Source organism: Brachyistius frenatus, unplaced genomic scaffold (assembly GCF_029030835.1).
Source record: "Brachyistius frenatus isolate BFR_SWC_R1_liver_20210118 unplaced genomic scaffold, ASM2903083v1 Contig_364, whole genome shotgun sequence".
Classification (NCBI taxonomy): domain Eukaryota; kingdom Metazoa; phylum Chordata; class Actinopteri; family Embiotocidae; genus Brachyistius; species Brachyistius frenatus.
The window spans coordinates 54,244-72,208 of NW_027210963.1; the positions used below are offsets into that span (position 1 = coordinate 54,244).

The following is a 17,965-nucleotide window of genomic DNA, read 5'->3' on the forward strand; positions in this document are numbered from 1 at the left end:
ACTCGAACACGTGACACAGTGATGATGTGGTATTCCTTAACTTCATCAGGATACCGGTTACTTTCTATTTCACTGAATTCTTCATGTTTCATCCTGTTGAAAGTGTTCACCAACCGTCCTGCTCTCACAGAGGGCTGTGAACCAGTTGATTAAGTCGCTGAAGCTCTTATGTGACGAACAAGGAAAGCAGAGCTGAGAGGAGTTAAAACGTACCTGTTGTCTCTCAGCCTCTCACCTGATGTGACTTCACCTCCTGATCCACCGTCAGAGAGGACCAATCACACATCAGATGATCCCAGAAGGTTTCAGTCTGTGTTCAGACTGCAGGCAAATCAGATTTGTTTCTCAGATCAGATCTTCAAGACAGACTGTCCTCAGTGTCATTTACAGCTCAGATCTTCAGGACAGACTGTCCTCAGTGTCATTTACAGATCAGACTGGGTGTTTCCAGACATCACCAGCCTGTCTGCATGGGTGTCTTGGTAACAACGTACTTGTAGCAACGCTTTCCAACACAGAAGTCTCAGCAGATGGTTTATTTCAGCTTCTGTCTGGACTGTTGTCCCCATTGTCATCTGCAGCGCCAAAACCTAGCCTTTGTGCTAGCTCTGCTAGCGGTAGCGTAGATTCATCACTGTGTCGCAACAAACCGGATCTGAGCCAGCGGAGCGTCCGGACTGAGAACATCTGTAGAAACCTGACTGGAATCACATTTCAAATGTGGTTTGGATCTGGATTATAAAAGTTACATTTCATGTCGTTTTGTGCCGTTCGGACTTCAGAAATCAATCTGGATATGACAGAAATCAGATTTGGGCTGCAGCGTGAACATTTGGTTTGAGATACTAAGGCCGTAACCCCAAACAGAGGCTCAGTGGGCAACATGAATGGAGAGATATTTAAATATATTGAGAATTTTTGTTTCAAGTTTCAGTGGGATTTTTGCTTCAAGGTTGTTTCAGACCCCGATCACATGGTGAGAAATATCGGCTCCACTGTCAGCCTGTCAATCATATTCTGATCAAAGAGTCCAGATGAACTCATCTCAACATCATGCAGTCGTAGTGCTGCTCTCCATTAAGATGATCCACCAATAGGAAAAGATCATTTAACCCCATATTAACCTGTTTCCTCCCTTCTGTCTCTGTCCTCCTCTGTCTCTGTCCTCCTCCATCTGTCCTCCTCTGTCTCTGTCCTCCTCTTTCTCTGTCCTCCTCCATCTGTCCTCCTCTGTCTCTGTACTCCTCTTTCTCTGTCCTCCTCCGTCTGTCCTCCTCTGTCTCTGTCCTCCTCTGTCTCTGTCCTCCTCTGTCTCTGTCCTCCTCCATCTGTCCTCCTCCATCCTATTCTGTCTGTCCTCCTCTGTCTGTCCTCCTCTGTCTCTGTCCTCCTCTCTCTGTCCTCCTCTGTCTCTGTCCTCGTCTGTCTGTCCTCCACTGTCTGTCCTCCTCTCTCTCTCTGTCCTCCTCTGTCCGTCCTACTCTGTCCTACACTGTCTGTCCTCCTCTGTCCATCCTCCCCTGTCTCTGTCCTCGTCTGTCTGTCCTCCTCTCTCTCTCTCTGTCATCCTCTGTCTGTCCTCCTCTGTCCGTCCTCCTCTGTCCGTCCTCCTCTGTCCGTCCTCCTCTCTCTGTCCTCCTCTCTCTGTCCTCCTCTCTCTCTGTCCTCCTCTGTCTGTACTCCTCTGTCCGTCCTCCTCTGTATCTGTCCTCCTCTGTCTGTCCGTCCTCCTCTGTCTCTGTCCTTCTCTGTCTGTCCTCCTCTGTCTCTGTTCTCCTCTGTCTGTCCTCCTCTGTCTCTGTTCTCCTCTGTCCGCCCTCCTCTCTCTGTCCTCCTCTCTCTCTGTCCTCCTCTGTCCGTCCTCCTCTGTCTCTGTCCTCCTCTGTCTCTGTTCTCCTCTGTCTCTGTCATTCTCTGTCCGTCCTCCTCTGTCTCTGTCCTCCTCTGTCTATCCTCCTCTGTCTCTGTTCTCCTCTGTCTCTGTCATTCTCTGTCCGTCCTCCTCTGTCTCTGTCCTCCTCTGCCTGTCCTCCTCTGTCCATCCTCCTCTGTCTCTGTCCTCATCTGTCTGTCCTCCTCTGTCTGTCCTCCTCTGTCTCTGTCCTTGTCTGTCTGTCCTCCTCTCTCTGTCCTCCTCTGTCCGTCCTCCTCTGTCTCTGTCCTCCTCTGTCCGTCCTCCTCTGTCTCTGTCCTTCTCTGTCTCTGTCCTCCTCTGTCCGTCCTCCTCTGTATCTGTCCTTCTCTGTCTGTCCTCCTCTGTCCGTCCTCCTCTGTATCTGTCCTTCTCTGTCTGTCCTCCTCTGTATCTGTCCTCCTCTGTCTGTCCTCCTCTGTCTCTGTCCTCCTCTCTCTATGTCCTCCTCTGTCTGTCCTCCTCTCTCTCTGTCCTCCTCTCTCTGTCCTCCTCTGTCCGTCCTCCTCTGTCTCTGTCCTTCTCTGTCTGTCCTCCTCTGTCTCTGTTCTCCTCTGTCTCTGTCATTCTCTGTCTGTCCTCCTCTGTCTGTCCTCCTCTGTCCGTCCTCCTCTGTCCGTCCTCCTCTCTCTGTCCTATTATTTCTGTCCTCCTCTGTCTGTCCTCCTCTGTCCGTCCTCCTCTGTCCCTGTCCTCCTCTCTCTCTCTGTCCTCCTCTGTCTCTGTCCTCTGTCCCTCCTCACAGGGTAACCAAGAGGCCCCAGCTCCCCCTGAAGCCCTGGCCCAACCGTTCCCTCCGTCCCAGTACCCTCCTCCGCCACAGAACGGGCTCCCCGCCGAGTACGCCCCCCCCCACCCCCACCCCCACCCCCACCCACCCGCCGACTACACGGGACCGAGCTCGGTGGGCGAACACGCCCTGACGCTGTACACGCCAACGCACACGCAGAGCGAGCAGCCGGGAAACGACAGCGGCACCGTGGCGCTCTCAGCTAACACGGTAACGGTGAGTCTCCTCACAACCGACCTCGTCCTCAACCCGAGGGATGTGTGATGTCACAGACCTACCGTCCTCCGTCCTCTGACCGTTCTAAGTCTGCATAGTTCATCTTCATCTGCATGTTGTCTCTGTAAAGCCGTGAACGTGCCATCACGGTGGCGTATCCGGGATTCACACCTCAGTCCAACCACCTGCAGCAGGACAGCTTCATGTGGACGACATCGAAGTGTCTCTTCTTCAGTCTGAATTTCAGCTGCTGGTGTCGTTCGTCTTCCACCTTCGACATTGTTGCTGAAAATGTTTCAGCACATATTAAACAATGAACACATAATCGGTCTCATTTACAGCCTGTTTCATCCCAGTTGTGTGACATTGTGAACTATTCTGTATACGTTTATAATCCTTTGTCCTTTATTGTTGTATTTTGACGTGTCCAACATCATGTGACCGAGCCAGGAAGTTCAAACTTCTGTGTTTGTCCTGGTTTGAGTCTGGAAGTGAAACCTGGGATTATTGATAGAGATAAATATCACCAAACGGGTTTCTTGAAGATCAGTTTTGGTTCCTTTAAAAAACAATCCATCACATGTGACTGTTGTCCCTCTCACCGCTTAGAAGAACAAACCTTTATTGAGATTGATTTTAAATTGAATAATTTCTGAGATGTATGATCACAGATCATAAAATCCTGCAGGGAGGTGCAGCGAGTCGTGAGAAAAGAGAGACGATCTGAACTACAGCTGATCATCGTCCTTCTGGTGAAGGTTGATTTAACTATGGCTGCTGTAGGAGTCAGTGTGGCCGGTATTTCAACAGATTGTTGGTAAAGTGGAGCTGTGAGTCAACTCCTGTATTTCAGCCACTAATCCTGATCTGATCGATTCATCTGGAGGGTTTATGGAACTGAAACGAAACAAACAGAACAGTTGGATTTCACTTCAAATGATCTTTAATCTCTTCGGCCTTCAAAGATCAAGTGAGTGTGCAGATGCATGCACGAACTAAACCTGGACACACACACACACACACACACACACACACACACACACACACACACACACACACACACACACACACACACACACACACACACACACACACACACACACACACACACACACACAGAGGCAACGCTGAGGATGTCCACTCTACAGTTAACTGCACCACCAGTTGTCTGGAGTTGAGGAGCCTTCAAGCTGTCAGGGTCAATTAGACTGTTGCATGCTGGGAAGGTGTGGGAGTCCAGTGAGAGGAGCAGACACAATACAGTCAGCATTACTGGGAGTGTTTTATAGTCACAGTGGAGAGTTTGTCGCCGGCGGTAACTGTTAGTGTCAGGACACACTGCAGGATGAAGGAAACTCACGGAGGCTGAAACAGCGTCGCTGCTCCACTTCAGCTTCACACCTTTTAAACATTGGAGGTTTTAGTTTCAGGTTTTACACAACTTGAAGGAGTGCATCACTAAATCACATCTATAAATATCCTCCAATTGACAATGTTTTTAGATAATTGAAATATTGTGGTTGAAAGAAACATGTTAAAGCGCAAACATGATTATTTTTTGATCATCTGTCACTTGTAATGGACATCTGGTCTTGTTTGATTATTTATGATTTTTCACGTGTATTTCTATTCAAATGTCTCCTTATTCAATGAACATAAGAACAGTTAGATGAAGGAGACGCATCTCAACACAAAAACATCATTTTAAAAATAACATCTCAGTGATGTCGTGGAAAAGCTGCTTGGTTCCTAAAGAAAAACACAAACACCTGCTGTTATTGCAAAGGAAATATATTTATGTCGCAGCATCGGAGGCAATATTTCTTCAATACAATCTCAAAGAATATTTATTCAGGTGCAGCATTTCTCTACTTTTTTTATACCTTCCACAGTTCTGAGTAAAATCCTGCTCTGCTTCCTGAAGGAGGGAAACGGTTTAAAATGACAGTAAGAAAGTCCTGCTGTCCTCTACACAGGACACTGAATGAAAGCTGTATTTTGAAAGGGTTTAAATTACACTACTCTAATGAAATTTTACTAAACTGAAGTTAAGACTCAGATTTAAGAAAAATATTGATTATTACCAACATAAACACAATATCTGCAAAACATTGATCATTTAATTCCCTTGTTGCCAGAACATGTGGAAGTTGAGATGCCCGCCATTTTGCAAAGAAAGTCCATGTATCCTGTTAGCCGAAGTAAAGGCCCAGGATGTCCGCGAGACAGGACCCTAGGGACCAGTTAGGTTGGACTTAGAAGTCTCAGATTAAATGTCCTCCACACAGGACAGAAGGAGCTGACAGGTCTTTGCAGGATGTATGTTTGACACCAGCACTTTTACTTTAATACCCAGTTTTTCCATCCTTACAAGTGTTTTTGTTGGTTCCTGTGTGTGCGAGTTGCCGTCTAATACCTGATATAGAAAATAATCTATATATAATGTATGTCTAACTGTGTGGAATATACCTGTCTGCCAGAGTCCCATCTGATCGTGTCCATTACAGGGAGGGTACATTGTAGGGCGGCAGGCTACATACACTCTGCTGAGCTCAGCAAGTCGAACACACACACACACACACTCAAATAAATACACATGTTTACTCAAAAACACAGTAACGACACATCTGGGAGATTTGACTGTGTAATCAGGTGGAGGCGTTTAGAGCAGTTTGCACAGTGTGTGTGTGTGTGTGTGTGTGTGTGTGTGTGTGTGTGTGTGTGTGTGTGTGTGTGTGTGTGTGTGTGTGTGTGTGTGTGTGTGTGTGTGTGTGTGTGTGTGTGTGTGTGTGTGTGTGCGTGTGTGCATTCACACGTATGTAAATGCCATAAGCAAAGCTTGGTTGTATAGATTAGTTTTGTTCAACTCCCCTCGTCAAACACACACACACACACACGCACACACACACACACACACACACACACACACACACACACACACACGCACACACACACACACACACACACACACACACACACACACACACACACACTGTGCAGCTCGGCACCGTTTCCCTGGTGACAGAGAGGGAAGCTCAGGCTGCCTCTATATGATAATGTTCATGTAATTACTTCCTCTTCCTGCCTGGCTGCTCACACACCGTGGATGATGGAGGCACGCCGACGACAGAGAAAGAGGATTTTATCTCCTTGACTCGGGCAAAAGAGGGCTTATAGCCGTAAAGCCGTTCTGTTCCATACCGTGCTAGGACAACATGGGAACACACACACACTGCAACATCTCAGGTACAAACAGCTCGCTGACAATTCTGAACGATGCTCCGCCCTTTTTTTCTCCAGGGGAGGAAATAAAACCTTCAGTTTTCTGGATCCGGTTGAAATTCATTGAAACATGCGATCGTGTCTACGATGTTTGTCTTACAATCAAGTTCGAAAACAAATTAAATGGTCAAAGTTATCATATTGACATTTCAGACGTATTGACTGATTCACAACATCAACTTGAAGCCTCGTTTTAAACGGTTACTTTTTCCTGTTAAAGTTTCTGAATTACACGTAAATACAAACTCAACACTTCCTGTATGTTTCAAAATAAATGTACTATAGCATTTTGTAGACAGAAGCCTTCCACAACTTAACAAGATTTTATTTTGAAACTTTTGCACAACCCTTGTGTGAGAGAAATCGGACAATAACACCGAGTTATCCAGACCAACTGCTATATCATTGACTTTATCAAATTCAAGCGATGGAAAAATACATTATTGACTATTGTATGTCAACATTCCTGTATTAAGAATGTACATCATATTAATATTTAAAACATATGACCCTAAAATAACCTACGCTTGTTTACCTTATCTACCCCCAAGATGGCTGCCTCTCTTTTTCCTGGTATGTTTTGGTAAGTTTTGACATGACTTATTTGAAAAAGTTTTAGTTTTATTTGAAACCGAAGGCCTCTCCGGATCTCCTGAAGCAGCAGCGCTAACTAATGGAAAACATTTACTTTTTTTAGAAATGAAGTTTGTGGCCTGAGAATGAGCCTTTTCTTCCAGGATGGACACGACTCTGGGCTCCGAGGATGCTGGGTGAAAAAGCTCATCTGCATTTAATGAGACCATATACGCAACACCAAAATGAAAAATGCCCTTCAAGATCAGAGTTACCTTAAAAGCAAATGACAATGGCTCTTCTTCAAGAGTGAAGAGCAACGGTGACACTTGGCTTGTTTCTCTAAACAATAAGAAGAGCAAAGTGAGTGGGAGCCAACATTTGGGAGATGAATATGAAAGTTTATACCAACAGAATAATGTGTCTCCAAATCCAAACTTAATGAGTTCAACAAACAAATCGTCCCATTCGATGTGATCAAAGGCCATTCATCTATGCAGACACGCAACAGCGTTACTTCACCTGTGCATGACAGCTACCTCATTGAACTGCTTCAACATTTTTATTAATGTCCTTCAGATCTGTAACTAGATTTTGATCTGAGGAATCCGGCCCAGGAACACTGGATGAGTTACCTCGACCTCGCCACATCGTTGTGGTCTGATCGTTGTGTCCACACTGTCAGCATGTCGGCGTACTCCGAGTCCTGTCACTGAATCAGAGAGTTGTCCTTGGATAGTGGTGAACAGGAACCAAGACACACTCAGGGCTCTATTTTAATGATTCTAAGTCCAAAGTCAGGTCTAAATTCTGTACGCTGGCAGCACATGGAGGTGTGAACAACTTCTTTAGTAGTTTGGTGAACAAACACAAGCGCACCGCCATCCAGACTTTAACCAGGAGGAACCTGACAGACTGGTCTGGAGGTTCAGGCTCTGACCTCTGAAGTTATGGTGCTGCAGTCGGCCTCCACCATGATGATGTTAAACAGCTGTGAAGAGGGAACTAATATTATAAAGAAGTCCACTGGCTGCCCAGTGGTTCAATGATAGAAGACTGAAACCTGCATCTTATAAACACCGACATGAATGAAATGTCCAAGTGAACAAAGAACATTCATCAATACAGTGAGATCATGAGCTGGAACCATGTTGAGGAGTGAACAGAAGTCCATTATAAACTTAAAGCTCCCGATGCAACTCGTTTACACATGGTCACACACACACTCACACACACACACACGCACACGCACACACACACACACACGCACGCAGACAGACACACACACACAGACACACAGACACACACACACACACACACACACACACACACACACACACACACACACAGACACACACAGACACACACACACACACACACACACACACACACACACACACACACACACACACACACACACACACACACACACACACACACACGCACGCAGACAGACACACACACACAGACACACACACACACACACACACACACACACACACACACACACACACACACACACACACACACACACACACACACACACACACACACACACACACACACACACACACACACACACACACACACACACACACACACACACACACACACACACACACACACACATACGCACGCAGACAGACACACACACACAGACACACACACACACACACACACACACACACACACACACACACACACACACACACACACACACACACACACACACACACACACACACACACACACACACACACACACACACACACACACACACACACACACACACACACACACGCACGCACACACACACACACACACACACACACACACGCACACACACACACACACACACACAGACACACAGACACACACACACACACACACACACACACACACACACACACACACACACACACACACACACACACACACACACACACACACACACACACACACACACACACACACACACACACACACACACACACACACACACACACACACACACACACACACACACACACACACACACACACACACACACACACACACACACACACACACACACACACACACACACACACACACACACACACACACACACACACACACACACACACACTCCGTCTCCAAATGCTGCTACCTTCAGCACTTCTCTCATTGATCGAGCAGGTTTCGCTGACATCATTATTCCATCTCTTTCTTGGTCATTCTTTCAGAATGTGCATCGCCTCATTCTGCTCTTCCCACTGCAGACAACACACAGATAGAAACACTGAAACAGACAACCGGCTGTGGTCCAGAGAAAAACTCTAATTTTAACTGTTCAATTCACAGAAATACTGACAAGCAGTTAAACAATCCTGTTTTTATTTTGAAATAGATTTGATGCCAAAATTAATATCAACCAAAATATTTCAAAAGGAAGTTTCAGACCAGTCAAAGCTGACAGAAGGAAATCTCTCTGCACAGTGAGCCATCAGGGCTGGAGCTACCAACTTAAACCCAATTTAGAAACTATAGAGACTTAACTCACTATCATTAGAAGGGATGCACATTAACATGTGATCGGCAGGTAGAGCTCAAAACAATGATGCAACAGTAACACGAGAGCGAATCAGGCAGTGAATCACAGTCCCCTTATTGGATTTTGACCATTAAATGAATGTCCTGCTTCCATATATTCTTTATTTTAGCCACATTCTCTCAGCTGGTGTCAAACGGACTGGGAACAAATCAGAAACAAATTAAATCAGAATTTAAAGTAGTACATAGATTTACTTTCACATCTTATGAGGACAACAACTACAAGGCTTTCAATCAGTGTGTGCTGTAGGATGATATCAGGGTACAGAAGCAGCATGAGATGGAATCTTTCTCTCTCGTATAAGAAGGCTCAGTAAAGACAGGTGTACTGGTGTTTGAACACTCTCACGTCCACGGGATCCTCTACGATTGGTGACAATTGGTCAGGGGGTGATTTAATAGGTTTTGATCCATTATCTCAAACTTAACCTGCTCCAAAGCAGGTTAGCTCTGCAGCATCAGTTACCATGGCGATGTATCCAGGTAAGAAGTGAACCATCTCAGTAGTAACAGGAAGTTATGTCTCTACCTGCAGATCCTCCTTCGTAGTCCAGGCATCCACAGTCAACAGCAACAGTTCCACTTCTAACAGAGCTGTCAGCGTTTCTCAGTAACTCAGTAGTCTCTCAGTAACTCAGTAGTTTCTAAGTAACTCAGTAGTCTCAGTAACTCAGTAGTCTCTCAGTAACTCAGTAGTCTCAGTAACTCAGTAGTCTCTCAGTAACTCTGTAGTCTCTAACTCAGTAGTCTCTCAGTAACTCAGTAGTCTCTCAGTAACTCTGTAGTCTCAGTAACTCAGTAGTCTCTCAGTAACTCTGTAGTCTCTAACTCAGTAGTCTCTCAGTAACTCAGTAGTCTCTCAGTAACTCTGTAGTCTCGGTAACTCTAGTCTCAGTAACTCAGTAGTCTCTCAGTAACTCAGTAGTCTCTCAGTAACTCAGTAGTTTATCAGTAACTCAGTAGTTTCAGTCACTGTGTAGTCTCAGTAACTCTGTAGTCTCTCAGTAACTCTGTAGTCTCAGTAACTCTAGTCTCAGTAACTCAGTAGTCTCTCCGTAACTCAGTAGTTTCTCAGTATCTCAGTAGTCTCTCAGTAACTCAGTAGTCTCTCAGTAACTCTGTAGTCTCAGTAACCCTAGTCTCAGTAACTCAGTAGTCTCTCAGTAACTCAGTAGTTTCTCAGTAACTCAGTAGTCTCAGTAACTGTGTAGTCTCAGTAACTCAGTAGTCTCTCAGTAACTCAGTAGTCTCTCAGTAACTCAGTAGTCTCAGTAACTCAGTAGTCTCTCAGTAACTCAGTAATCTCTCAGTGACTCAGTAGTCTCAGTAACTCAGTAGTTTCTCAGTAACTCAGTAGTCTCAGTAACTGTGTAGTCTCAGTAACTCTGTAGTCTCTCAGTAGCTCAGTAGTCTCTCAGTAACTCAGTAGTCTCAGTAACTCTAGTCTCAGTAACTCAGTAGTCTCTCAGTGACTCAGTAGTCTCAGTAACTCAGTAGTTTCTCAGTAACTGTGTAGTCTCAGTAACTCTGTAGTCTCTCAGTAACTCAGTAGTATCAGTAACTCAGTAGTCTCTCAGTAACTCTGTAGTCTCAGTAACTCTAGTCTCAGTAACTCAGTAGTCTCTCAGTAACTCAGTAGTCTCAGTAACTGTGTAGTCTCAGTAACTCAGTAGTCTCAGTAACTCAGTAGTCTCTCAGTAACTCAGTAGTCTCAGTAACTCAGTCGTCTCTCAGTAACTCAGTAGCCTCAGTCACTCAGTAGTCTCAGTAACTCAGTAGTCTCTCAGTAACTCAGTAGTCTCTCAGTAAGGTAGGTAGGTAGGTAGGTAGGTAGGTATATACTTTATTAATCCCCGAGGGGAAATTTTTTCGCCACAGCAGCATACATACAGAAGCAATAATATAAACAATAGAATAAAATAATAATAGAATAGAATAATATAATAGAAAAGCAATAAAATAAAAAATATAAATATAAAATGCACAGTACATACAGTATATATACAGTACATTAAATATCTATATATATTATATACAACAAACCAATAAACACAGTCATATATATATATATATATATATATATATATATATTATATAGTATATATATATCTATATATATAATATACAAGAAACACAGTCAACAGTGTTATTGTACTGTGATGGATTTTGCCAGAGGTGAGTTATTGTAAAGTCTTATGGCAGTGGGCAGGAATGATCTCCTGTATCAGGAATGATCTCCTGTATCAGGAATGATCTCCTGTATCTGTCCTTGTGACAGCGGAGCTGGAGGAATCTTTTAGAGAAAGTGCTCCGCTGTCCCTGCAGCAGGTGGTTGAGAGGGTGGACAGGATTATCCAAGATGGACAATAGTTTGTTCAGCGTCCTCCTCTCCACCACCTTTTCCAGACTATCTAGTTTGTAGCCGATGATGGAGCCGGCCTTCTTAACCAGCTTGTTAAGTTTGTTGGTGTCACCGGCTCCAATGCTGCTCCCCCAGCAGACCCCAGCGAAGTACAAAGCACTGGCCACAACAGACTGGTAAAACATTTCCAACATCTTGCTGCACACATTGAAGGATCGAAGTTTCCTCAAGAAAAAGAGTCGACTCATCACCTTCTTGTAGACAGCATTGATGTTGGTCTTTCATTTCAGTCTGTTGTCGATGGACACACCCAGGTACTTGTACTCCTCAACCATGTCCACCTCCTCTCCCAGAACTCTCAGCGGTTGTGGAGCCATCGCCTTCCTCCTGAAGTCGACCACCATCTCTCTGGTCTTGGCCACGTTCAGGAGGAGGTGATTCCTTCCCGCCCACTCCACAAAGTTCTCCACTACTGCCCTGTACTCCTCCTCCCGTCCATCCCTTATACATCCCACCACTGCAGAGTCATCAGAGAACTTCTGCAGATGGCAGGACTCTGAGTTGTACTGGAAGTCAGTTGTGTATAAGGTGAACAGGAAGGGAGACAGAACAGTTCCCTGAGGAGCTCCAGTACCACTGACCACCGTATCAGACAGCACACTGCCCAGACAGACAAACTGTGGTCTGCCTGTCAGGTAGTCATTGATCCAGGAGACGGTGGGCACATCCACCCCCACCACCCGCAGCTTCTCACTCAGTAGCAGTGGTTGGATGGTGTTGAATGCACTGGAGAAATCAAAGAAAGTGATTCTCACAGAGTCACCGGTTCCATCCAGGTGAGACTGAGCTCGTTGCAGCAGGTAGATGATGGCGTCGTCCACTCCCACACAAGGCTGGTACGCAAATTTCAGAGGGCCCAGAGAAGATTTCACCAGCGGCCTGAGGTGGGCCAAGACCAGCCTCTCCAGCACCTTCATCACATGAGATGTGAGGGCAACCGGTCAGTAGTCGTTGAGGCCAGATGGAGTCTTCTTCTTGGGGACAGGAACCAGGCAGGACGTCTTCCACAGCACCAGGACCTCCTCCTGCTTCAGGCTCAGGTTGAAGAGGTGTTGTAGGACCTCAGCCAGCTGGGCGGCGCAGATCTTCAGGACCACGGGGCTGATGCCGTCAGGCCCTGCAGCCTTGCGCTGGTGGATTCTCTCCAGCTGTCTCCTAACCTGGCCAGTCGTCACAGAGAGGGGGGTGAGGGGTGTGGGGGGGGTCGATGGAGGAAGAGCCCTTTGAGATTGAGAGCTCTATGCAGTTCACCAGGGGGCGCAGAGGGGGGAGGAGGGGAGGCAGCAGAGGTGTTTTGGAGGTGTGAGGTGTGGAGGAGACAGATGAGGGCGGTGAACTAAACCTGTTGAAGAAACAGTTTAGTTCATTTGACCTCTCCAGGGAGCCCCCTGGTTGTTCCTCTCCAGGTTCCCGCTGGTTGTTCCTCTCCAGGTTCCCTCTGGTTGTTCCTCTCCAGGTTCCCCCTGGTTGTTCCTCTCCAGGTTCCCCCTGGTTGTCTCTCTCTCCCCTTGAACCCAGTAATCTCCTTCATGCCGGTCCACACCTCCCTCACGTTGTTCTGCTGGAGTTTGGCCTCCAGCTTCCTCCTGTAGGAGTCCTTGCACTCCCTCATCTTCTCCTTCAGGTGGCGCTGCACTCTCCTGAGCTCCTCCCTGTCCCCAGACCTGAAGGCTGCTTTCTTCTGATTAAGAAGAACTTTCAGGTCACTGGTGATCCATGGTTTATTGTTGGGGAAGCATTTTACAGTCCGGGATGGTACGGTGGTGTGTTCACAGAATTTGATGTATTCTGTGATACAGTCCGTCCTGCTGTTGATGTCCTCCCCATGTGGTCCACACAGCACATCCCAATCCGTGGCCCCAAAGCAGTCCTGCAGGGCGTCTTTAGCCTCCTGTGTCCACCTCCTCACAGTCCTGGTGGTCACAGGCTGCCTCTGCACCAGGGGGACATACCTGGGAGTCAGCAGGACCAGGTTGTGGTCTGATCTACCAAGGGGGGGAAGGGCAGTAGTACTGTATGCATCCATGGCATTAGCATACAGTAGGTCCAGGGTTTTATTGTTCCTTGTGGGGCAGTTAACATACTGGTGCAGTTGGCAGTACTTTATCCAGACTGGTCAAAGTCTCCAGTAACTGCCAAAAATGCACCGGGATGCTGAGTCTGTAGTTTAGCCACCGTGGAGTGGATGGTGTCCACTGCTGCCTCTGCGTCGGCTGATGGAGGAATGTAAACAACGATAACAATGGCGGACGTGAACTCCCTAGGTAAATAATAAGGGCGCATCCCCACGGCTAGCAGTTCAATGTCTGGGCTACAGAAACGTTCCTTCACACACACGTGGTCGGGATTGCACCACCTCTCGTTCACATAGACTGCAATCCCTCCACCTTTCTTCTTGCCGCTCTGCACAACATCTCTGTCCGCCCGAACAGTCCTGAAGCCGGGTATGGCCGCGCTGTGGTCCGGGAGATGTGAGTGCAGCCATGTCTCGGTGAAACACATGATGCTGCACTCCCGGTACTCTCTCTGGGTCTTTACCAGCACGCCGAGCTTATCAGTCTTATTGCCCAAGGACCTCACGTTCCCCATTAAGATCGCCGGTACCGCTGGTTTATATTTCCTCCTTTCCGCCTTTAGCTTAGCTCCGGCTCTGCAACCCCGCCGTCTTCTCTGAAGTTCAACGGGGATCTCAGGCCTCGCTCCGGGCAGCAGCAGTAGGGGGCTACTCAGCGCGATCAGCTGATCACACGAGTAAACAATAACAGAGCCCCCAGCCAGAAACGTGGAAAAATTACGGTCCATTACGGTCCGTTAACTGAACACGAGAGAAAGAAAAAAAAAACCAACTCCGAAGAGGAGAAAGGCTTAAAAAATACTAATAATACTAATAACAAGGGGAGGGGAGCTGCCGCAACAGGCTGCCGCTAGCGCGGCGCCATTTAACTCAGTAGTCTCCCAGTAACTCTGTAGTCTCAGTAACTCAGTAGTCTCCCAGTAACTCTGTAGTCTCAGTAACTCAGTAGTCTCTCAGTAACTCAGTAGTCTCAGTAACTCAGTAGTCTCTCAGTAACTCAGTAGCTCTAGTCTCAGTAACTCAGTAGTCTCTCAGTAACTCAGTAGTCTCAGTAGCTCCAGTCTCAGTAACTCAGTAGCTCTAGTCTCAGTAACTCAGTAGTCTCTCAGTAACTCAGTAGTCTCAGTAGCTCTAGTCTCAGTAACTCAGTAGTCTCTCAGTAACTCAGTAGTCTCAGTAGCTCTTGTCTCAGTAACTCAGTAGTCTCTCAGTAACTCAGTAGCCTCAGTAACTCAGTAGTCTCAGTAACTCAGTAGTCTCTCAGTAACTCTGTAGTCTCAGTAGCTCTAGTCTCAGTAACTGAGTAGTCTTTCAGTAACTCAGTAGTCTCTCAGTAACTCAGTAGTCTCTCAGTAACTCAGTAGTCTCAGTAACTCAGTAGTCTCTCAGTAACTCTGTAGTCTCAGTAACTCTAGTCTCAGTAACTCAGTAGTCTTTCAGTAACTCAGTAGTCTCAGCAACTCAGTAGTCTCTCAGTAGCCTCAGTAACTCAGTAGTCTCAGTAACTCAGTAGTCTCTCAGTAACTCAGTAGTCTCTCAGTAATCTCAGTAACTCATGGACGCTTCAGATTGTAAAACATTTCCATGTTCTAATACCAACAATTACCAAATTATTTATAAAAAGAAGCCTGTATTGACAAAAGATGCAAACTTGTTTTCATTTATTTTTTTACATGCTCGGGAAAATGCGATGATGATGCCACACTGACCGTCCATCTGCGCTGCCACCCTACTGAAAGTCCTGATGTGGTTCAGCTGCAGGGAGACATCTCACTCGGGAACATCGATCTGAAGTGTTGACTTTTCCTGCTGGCTGAAGCCAGAACAGCAAAACAGCTCAATGACTGAGATGAGAGTGGAACAGGTGGACAGTTGTTTTCAGTCTCACACTCCAACTCACTCCAGTCCCACAATAAATGTCAGGACAGTCGATCTACATCGAGAGACATTTTAAGGTCTATCTAGTGTCATAGCTCAGAAGCCTTAACAATACCAGAACCTTAAACATTGGTTAAGGTTAGGATGTAGTTAAGGTTAGGATGTAGTTAAGGTTAGGGTGTAGTTATGGTTAGGATGTGGTTAAGGTCAGGATGTAGTTAAGGTTAGGATGTAGTTAAGGTTAGGATGTAGTTAAGGTAAGGATGTGGTTAAGGTTAGGATGTAGTTATGGTTAGGATGTGGTTAAGGTCAGGATGTAGTTACGGTTAGGATGTAGTTATGGTTATGATGTAGTTAAGGTTAGGATGTAGTTATGGTTAAAGTTATAGTTTAGTTATACTTAAGGTTTGGGAAAAGTTGTGTTTATGGCTAATAAAAATGTGCCATGTCCTCCACGACAGTCCGATGCTCCACCCTGACCTCTCACCATTACTCTAGAGGGCCGCTGACGGCTGGACGTTGTACTGAACATGAATCCTGAGGTGTGACAAACAGCAGCTTGTCTTTGTCCTCCAGGTCTTTACTCCCACTCTCTTTCTCTCCAACATCCCTGATAAAGTTTTGTCTGCTTCGTTGTCGACGTGTCACCGGTGAACTGTTTGTCTGATTCCTCTTCGACAGCTTCCTTAATCTATTAAACAGACCATCACCTCAGAGGAACAGAGGAACGAGACGTGGAACCGAGAACAGAAGCATTCAGAGTTCAAACAGCTCACCATCTTTCTCACTTTCTGAATGGTTGAACATTTTGTTCTGTCAGTCATATTTTACACCTTCTGTTTGTTTCATGTCACCACAGCTCCTTCAGTGTGAGAGACACGTGGGTCTTTGTTCCGTCCTCTCAGGAAGTTTCAGCTAACCTGTGGCCGTCTGTGTGTTTGGTGCAGCAGGCGGAGGAGGTGGGACAGACGGACAGCTCCCAGCAGCTCCACCTGCAGCCCAGCGACTCATCGGAGAAGCAGCAGCCCAAGAGATTACACGTCTCCAATATACCCTTCCGCTTCAGGGACCCCGACCTCAGACAGATGTTCGGGGTGAGAGGACAACACACACACACACGCACGCAGTCACCTAACTCCTGGTGATGCCATGACTTTCCAAGAACATCAACAAATCCAGTTAAAACAAGAGAAATAATGGAGGAGTGGTGAGGAGGAAGAGGAGGAGTGGTGAGGAGGAGGAGTTTCTGAGTTCTGGTTTTGGTTCAGTGTTCTGGTTCTGAACATGACCAGACGTTTCATGTCAGGGTTAGCATCACGGAGACTCTGATGGTGCTTCACTCCTCCTCACCACTCCTCCTCCTCCTTACCACTCCTCATCACCACTCCTCCTCCTCCTCACCACTCCTCCTCCTTGGATTGGTCTCCCTGAGACGTCTCTCTGTTCCCCAGAAATGTTTCACAAACTTTGATGTTCGCTCTGATCAAGTTTCAGGTGTTTTAATCATCTCAGACGCACCAGAACGCTGCTCACAAAAACCTGGAACTCAGGAAGCGATGATGATCAAGTGATGAAACCATCAGGGCTTTATGTTCCTGCTGCTCCACACGTCACCTGTAGACCTGTAGTCTCTGAACTTATTGATCACATTAAGTCAGATCGGTTTCCGTTTCAGTGTTGAAGGTTTTAGAAAAGTGTCCGAACCTCCTTCAGAGCGGCGCGGTAGTTTGGACCCTGGTGTTTGGTGGGTTCCTGTTGGCGGAGGATCCAGCAGGTTGATGGCTCCGCCCCCTGTTGGGGGTTGAGCTGCAGGCGTTGATGGAGGAGGAGGAGGAAGAGGAAGAGGAGGAGGAGGAGGAGGAGGAGGTCAGTGGTGCTCCGTCTCCAATCACCGACCTGCTCTGCACAACGCAAACAAAAGCAATACAGTAACATCTGTGATAGGAAAGAAATAAAGAGCTGAAACCGACTTCTGAAGAAGATCAATCAGAGGTGATGCAGCCACAGCTGGAGGTGTGTCTGTGGGAAGTACACAATAATACACAGGAATACACAGGAATACACAGGAATACTCCCTGAAACTCCTTCAGCAGCTCCGTCAGGACGTAGCGCTGTGGACGGCTGCAGCAGGAGGGTTCATTACCCAGTTTTATTCCAGTTTAATTCATAATTATAAAACCACATTTGGAGGGACATGACTCGGAGACTTTTAATGGTCCGATGATA

General features: G+C 46.6%; 1 protein-coding gene across 1 annotated transcript in view; it reads left to right on the top strand.

The window, feature by feature from the left end:
- Positions 1 to 470: 470 nt before the first annotated feature.
- The window catches only part of LOC138636269 (RNA binding protein fox-1 homolog 3-like), a 66,303-nt gene continuing 48,808 nt past the window's right edge, over positions 471 to 17,965 (top strand). Inside the window, exons 1-3 of the mRNA XM_069724207.1 lie at positions 471 to 482; positions 2,658 to 2,918; positions 16,687 to 16,833. Coding sequence (XP_069580308.1) covers positions 471 to 482; positions 2,658 to 2,918; positions 16,687 to 16,833 — 420 coding nt within the window. The remainder of the gene's footprint in view (positions 483 to 2,657; positions 2,919 to 16,686; positions 16,834 to 17,965) is intronic.